Source organism: Asparagus officinalis, chromosome 4, assembly GCF_001876935.1.
Source record: "Asparagus officinalis chromosome 4, Aspof.V1, whole genome shotgun sequence".
NCBI classification, from domain to species: domain Eukaryota; kingdom Viridiplantae; phylum Streptophyta; class Magnoliopsida; order Asparagales; family Asparagaceae; genus Asparagus; species Asparagus officinalis.
The window spans coordinates 29,955,510-29,962,874 of NC_033797.1; the positions used below are offsets into that span (position 1 = coordinate 29,955,510).

At 42.0% G+C, this 7,365-nt stretch overlaps 1 protein-coding gene and 1 long non-coding RNA gene across 3 annotated transcripts in view; both read left to right on the forward strand.

Annotated features, from left to right (window-relative positions):
• On the forward strand, nt 4,528-5,527 carry LOC109835876. Of its 2 annotated transcripts, none has more exons than XR_002245714.1 (3): nt 4,528-5,020; nt 5,175-5,280; nt 5,458-5,527. It is a non-coding gene; the product is annotated as an uncharacterized LOC109835876 (long non-coding RNA). The 2 variants fall into 2 exon arrangements; XR_002245715.1 differs by having other exon boundaries at nt 5,455-5,521.
• The window catches only part of LOC109838428, a 2,350-nt gene continuing 729 nt past the window's right edge, over nt 5,745-7,365 (forward strand). The window contains exon 1 of the mRNA XM_020406877.1: nt 5,745-6,049. Coding sequence (XP_020262466.1) covers nt 5,745-6,049 — 305 coding nt within the window. The remainder of the gene's footprint in view (nt 6,050-7,365) is intronic.

The window sequence follows — 7,365 nt, forward strand, 5'->3', positions numbered from 1 at the left end:
GGTGGTCCACGGCAAATAACCCCGGCGCAGGCAAAGAACCCACAAAGCGAGCGACCGCAAAACAGGAGCTCGTGATTCGTTCGACAAACAAGGAAACAAAGTTGTAATTTTTCATTTCTTTTTATTTGATTTTCGTTGTAACCGGATCTTATAAAAAGACCGGATCTTTTGTAACTCAAAAAGTTGTAACTCAAGATGACAATGGAATCAATAACAAAGAAAGACACGAATTTTCCAGCGAACAATCGCCGAGCCACCTTGAGGTGGCTCGGCCCAGAGCCGAGCCACCCTGAGGTGGCCGGCCCAGATCTGTGCCTAGGCACAGATCTGAGTGCCTATAAATAGGCTAGGCCTTGGTTCATTTTTGGGGGTTGGAAATTTTGGAGAGAGGCGAAGCCCTGCTGAACTCGAGACTCAGATCCAAACAAGATTCAAACTTTAGGACTTCAAGGACTTGCTCATCCAGATCTGGTGCTCGGCGACCGTCAACGCCAAGTAAGGCAGGTGTTCGAGAGGACCAGATCTCAGATCTACGCGTACGAACTCCGGATCTAGGCTTGGTCTTAGATCCCGAGACTTGAGCGATTGTTTCCTTGGTGAATCAATCCCTCCCGGCTATTATTTCCTTCGTGGGATAATACCCGTCGTACTGCGTAGATCCGACCGGATCTAGATCGCGCGGTGGTCCACGGCAAACAACCCCGGCGCAGGCAAAGAACCCATACAAGCGAGCGACCGCAAAACAGGAGCTCGTGATTCGTTCGACAAACAAGAGAAAAAGTTGTAATCTTTCTTTTATTTTATTTTGATTTTCATTGTAACCGGATCTTATAAAAAGACCGGATCTTTGTAACCGATAAACTGTTAACAAAGTAATCAATGGAATCAATAAAGAAAGCAACGGTTTTTCCCGCGAACACACTCATGTTATCATAATGAATTGTGACGAACCTTTGCGATATATCAAGTTCCTCCAAAAGTCCCCGAAGCCAAATAGTCTCCTTCACAGCCTCTGTAATCGTCATATATTCTGCCTCCATCATAGACAAAATCACCATTCACTGTAAGGTGCATCTCCAGCATACCAGCGCACGGGTCAAAGTAAACACATACCACGTCATAGACCGGTGCTTATCCAAATCCCTGGCATAATCCGAATCAATATAACCAATGCACAACTGCCCATCTGTAGTATCCCGCTCGAAAACCAAACCAACATTGAGCGTACCTCAAATGTACCTCGAAATCCATCGCACGGCGTCCCAATGACCCACTCCAGGATCGTGCATGTATCTAGAAACCATGCTCACCACCTGTGACAATCTGGCCTTGTACATACCATTGCGTACATCAAGCTCCCAACTACGCTCACATATGGAGTCTTCGACATCAACTCTCTATCTTTAACTGTTTTCGGTGAAAGGTCAGCTAAAAACTTCAAATGGGCTCCCAAAGGTACACTAACTGGCTTTGTATCCATGCTAACATAAAATCGTTATAGAACCTTTTTCAAATAAGCTAGCTGTATTAAATAAATTCTTCCCTTCTCTTTGTCTCTGTCTATCCCTATCCCTAAAATGCACTTAGCCTCACCTAAATCCTTCATCTCAAACTCATTTGAGAGCTGAATCTTCAACATGTCATCAACATAAAGTAATAAATAAATGTATGCACCTCCTTTCAACTTGCAAAAATACACGCAAAGATCAAACTGGTTCCGAGTGTGTGAATGACCAAGCATAAAACCATTGAATCGCCTATATCACTGTCGAGGAGGCTGCTTCAAATCATATAGCTATCTTTAACCCGCAAACCAACTTATCCTTCCCTACAACTCGAAATCCCAATGGTTGAGTCATATATATTTCTTCATCAAGATCACCATAAAAAAATATCGTCTTCACATCCAACTGATCTAACTCCAATCCATACTGTGCCACCAAAGCTAGCAAAATCATCCAACTGATCTAACTCCAATCCATACTGTGCCACCAAAGCTAGCAAAATCCGAATCGAAGAATGCTTCACCACCAGAGAGAAAACCTCATTGCCACCAAAGCTAGCAAAATCCGAATCGAAGAATGCTTCACCACCAGAGAGAAAACCTCATTATAATCAATACATTCCTCCTGTGTATAGCCCTTCGCAACTAACCTAGCCTTGAACCTCACTGGAGTGTCTTCAATGCCCTCCTTCTTCGTGTATACCCATTTGTAACCAATCGCCTTCCGTCTCTTTGAAAGCTCAACAAGCTCCTATGTATCGTTCTTATGAAGAGACTTCATCTCCTCCTGGATAGCTACCTGTCACAAATTAGCCTTCGAACTATACTCGGCCTCTCTGAATGTAGTAGGCACCAACTCATCGATACTCACCATCGGAAGTGCATATACAACTACTATGTCGGTATACCATGCTGGCATCTGTATGTCTCTCCTCTGTCTCTGAACCGTAATAGAATCCTAAACCTAAGCTGTTGGTTCTGGATCTTGCACATGTGTACTCGTATCTCCCAAATCACCGTCGTGCTCATCTGGCGTCACCTCAGTCGACACCCTAATAGATAATGTACTATCTTGACAATGTGGAGTTGCATCGATCTCCACCACCTACGATATCTCCTCCGTCGGGTCACTCTCCACCTGATGAGAGCTGGAAAGCTTCAAGATATAAGCCTCATCGAACATGACGTCTCTACTCAGCACAATCTTCCTATCAACTGGATCTCATAGCTTGTATCTATTGACACCACGTTTAAATCCTACAAATATGGTCTTCCTAGCTCGAGGTTCTAACTTATCAGTCTTAACATGATAGTATGCAGGACACCCAAATACCTTGAGCTGGTCATAGTCATGTGCTGGCTCTCCTGATCACATCTCCATAGGGGCCTTCCCCTCAATCGCAGGTGAAGGCATCCTGTTAATGAGGTGGCTCGCATATGAAAGTGTCTCAGCCCAAAAGATCTTCTCCAAACCACTATGCACCAACAAACATCGAATCTTCTCCAGCAAAGACCGATTTAACCTCTTTGTCACCCTCATTCTGTTGCGGTGTGTGACTAACTGTGAAGTGTCTCTCTATGTCCTCATCTCGACATAACTGCTGAAAGGGGTCTGATGTGTACTCACCACCGTTGTCGGATCGTAACGTCTTGATCTTTCTCCCAGTATGCTATTCCAACCTCTTATTCTACTCCACAAATATATCTAGGACTTCACTCTTCTTTGCCATGGTGTACACCCAACAACGCCTAGAATAGTCATCAACGAACGTGATAAACCAATATCGACCACCAAGTGATACATTCTTGGTGGGATCCTAAACATCTGTGTGCACGTAATCCAGTATGCCCCTCGTCCTATGAATGGCAGTCCCAAACTTCACCTTCATCTTCTTACTAAGTAGACAGTGCTCACAGAACTCAACATTTTTACTCTTGGCTTCTTTCAATAGTCTCTGCTTGCACAACGCCTGCAGTGACTTCTCTCCTGTGTACCCCAACTTGTAGTGCCAAAGTCTGCTCATGTCCACCTCTGAAATAGCTAAAGCAATCTGGCCAATCTCGATGCTCTCTTTCAAATAACATAAGTTTTGACTGTGGACTACCTTCATTACCACTAAAGATCATGTAGGCTGTCTAAAAATCACAATAGATAGCTGATCCCCATCAAACACCGATGATGGAAGTTACAATCTGACGACTTCCAGAAGACTACAATTTGAAGACTTTCACATGGATCGATGAAGGTTACAATCTGACGACCTTCACAACAATTGATGAAAGCTCTAATCAACAGCCTCCACAATCAACATCGGGAGTTACAATCTGACGACTCTCACATATTAGAGAGCTAAAGTAAAGATTACAAAATGACGATCTTTGCAACACTTCGACAAAAAGAGACTACAAATCGACGATCTCTTCAAATCAAGACGTGGAAGTCCTCCCCGCGTACCAGCATCAAGATATGTCGCGTTCATAGCCACAAACGCAGCTCAAACGCAGCTCCAAAAGCTACAAACGCAGCTCAGATTCGGCCGCCAACGCAGTCTTCAAACGCTGTAAACGCAGGTCACATCCGGCTCCAAACGCAGCTCAGGTCTGCTGCCAAACGCAGCTCTTAAATCGTACAAACGCAGCTTCCAAATTGCTGTAAACGCAGCTCAGATCCGCTGCCAAACGCAGCTCTTAAATCGCTGCAAAGGAGCTTCCAAACGCTGCGTCCGAGCTTCCAGATGCTGCGTTCAAGCTTTTAGGCATTGCGTTTGGACACAGAATTCATGCACTACAACAAAACTATTTTTTTATAGCATTGAATGATAGCGTTTATGTTGTAAATGCTATAGATCTTATATACATTATTTTTTTATAGCGTTTGGAAAATTTTAAACGCTATAAGTACTTATCATAATTTTTTTTGTTCCGACGCTTTGAAAACTTAAGCGGAAGCTAAAACATGGCGCCCCCCAAATTTCATCTGCGTCTTCCCGGTCCGCCCCCACCCACCAATTTCATTGAATTTCATTCGTCTCCCTCTCTCCTCTCAAATCTCTCTCTCCGAGATCGACCCATCGGGACCTTGCGGCCCCTCTCCGATGTCCCTCACGAGCTCGTACTTCTCCATCGCCAACCCTAGCTAGCTAGCTAGGCCTGCCTCCTCCTCATTCGAGAAAGCTAGGGTTTTTACAAATGGAGGGTTGCGTTGGAATCGAGGCACGTGGGATCACTGCTGCTGCTGATTTCTGATGATGATTTCGCGTCGGATCGAATCGAGGATGCAGTTTTTGATTTCTTTATTATTATTATTTGTTGTTGGTGTTTTTTACAGGGTTTTTTAATTGTTTAATTTGGGTTTTTTTTGATCTGAGAACGAGGGGTTTGTTGCTGTTTCTTGAGGGTTGGAGAACCATGGGAATATTTGAGGTTTGGAGGACGACCGCCGCCAAACCGCCGACCGCCACCCTCTCATTCGTTCTCTTCCTCTACCTCTCTCCGCGATCAAGGCGACAGAAATAGGTGAGTATACCCAACTCAAAAATAAGCTCGTTGGCAATGAATAGAAGAAGAAATTTCATCTTTTGTTTTATTTTGTTTTCTCTTTGTTTTTGTTTTCGGTTTATATTGCAATGGGAAAATAAACTGCAGACGTATTAGGCTTAATTGTTTGCAGCTCTGGCCCAAGATTGTGATCCGCAAATGGCTCAATATCAGCACCAAATACTCTGATTTTAGTGCTAATGAAGGGGATACCACTGAGAGCGATTATGAATTTAAAGGTTTGATTCCAAAGATATTATGTTTTTTGAATTTAGTTGATGGGTTTTTCTTCTCTTAGTTCGATTTGTTTGTTTTCAGTACTTTTAGTGGCTTTTAATTGGATTTGTGTGCAATTATGCTAATGGGAATATTGATGGCAAATGAAATTATTGTATTTTCTGTTAAATTTTTAGCAGAGATGTGCCGATGGGAGAGGGAATTGTGTGAGGAAGACAGGAGATAGGGCCTGGGGCTGAATCATATGGTAATTTCATATGGCAAGAATCAATTAGAAAAAAAAATCAAACTTTTTTCAACCGCAATAGAAAACTGGGGCGAATTAGGGCTCAAAATGCCGCTATTAGGAATCCCATAAGCCTTTTCTAGGTTTCAACTCTTACCGAGGTTTTAGGCATTTAGGGTTTTGATCCTGGTCCAGTTTCAGTTTCAAAAGCGGAAAAATTCTTCGAAATTTGATTTTGATATGGGCTTTGACCAAGGGATCATGCCTTCAATGCTGCAGAATCAAAACATGCTCTCTTTTCAATCAGGGAGTGGGTATAGCAATCCACAGGGGATAGCAGGTCCTGTAAATTTGGGGAATTCTGGTTTGTTCTTCACTGGAAACCCTAGCTTGGTGAATAATAGCATAGCTGCTGTTGGGGGTCAAGCTGGGGCTTCGTCGAGCAATACGCAGCTCGAACCAGTTCCCGGGATCAGGCAGGATTCTGGGTTGTCGCTAGAGTGGACTTTTGAGGAGCAGAATATGCTGAAACAAGGGCTTATTAAGTATGTCCTTGATTGCAATTTTGAGTGGACTTTTGAGGAGCAGAATATGCTGAAACAAGGGCTTATTAAGTATGTCCTTGATTGCAATTTTAGTTATGTTTATGCACATATAGTTGCATCATACGTTGAATTGTTTATGGTAATTGTGACATAGGTGCAACAATATCAGTATTATTATTTTGATGGATGTCATGGTTGTAGTGAACTAAATAAGTCATATCTAAGACGAATGAGATCAGGCGCAGATCCAAGGGCTGTATGGAGTGTCTGAGTTAAAAGTTATGGCCCGTGCAAGTTTCACCCTCTGTGCATGTTTCCAGCTAGCTACTGATTTGTTTTGATTTTCTCTCACTAAGACGTGTATCTCAAGCTATACATCACCGAATTGAGTTCGGTTTATTTCTATAGATTTGTGACAAAGAGACGGACACTCCTATATGCTCAAAATTGACAAGGAGACGGACACTCCCATATGCTCAATTGATTTTAGCTTCTGATATTTTTGCAAGATTACTTGTGATTAACTTGTTGTCTTGCTCTTTTCACTTTCGAACTTGATTCTAACTTTTTGTAACTTGTATACAACTTCTCAAACACATATTAAACTAGTATGAAGATTTGTTATTTATTAAACTAAGTCAATTGTATAGACATGGTCCTAACAAAAATTTGGGTCTTTTCATCTGCCGAGACTCCAATCCTGATTCATAAACTCAAACTCTAGGCCCAAACTGTGATTAGCATTTCTTGCATTTTGTTAGGTGATTTTTGGTATTATGAGGAGTCCATCCATCCAGATGTTTTTTTTATTATGAACAACTCAATTGATAAAAGCTCCCTAAAAGAACAATCACCCAATTTTCGTGACTTTTGTTAAATGAATATTGGTGCTTTTTGATTCGTTTCCAAATTCTTAGACAAGATATGTCAATGAAGGGTCTTGCATAAAATGTTGTAAGGCCAATTATTAGGGAGTAAAGCATACTTTTCTGGTCATGTAGTGTAAAACTGATGTAGTTGAGGAGGCAGCAGTCGCGAAATTGTTCCATTGGTCTAAATATATAATAAACTGGAAATCTGTAATTCAATGAGCAGCAGTTGTGATATAGTTCCATTGCTCAAGATGATGGATTAAGTCTGAGGTTCTCAATTTCCCATACACGAGATCGTAATAAATTTTTTTCTCACTTTCTACTCCTTGCTTACAGTTCATTGAACTGGCTTTTAAAATTCAACTAATTGATACTGATGCTGTTCTCATAGGGCATTTTTCCTATTTCTCCTCTTTAATCACGTCATATGACATGCAATGCATT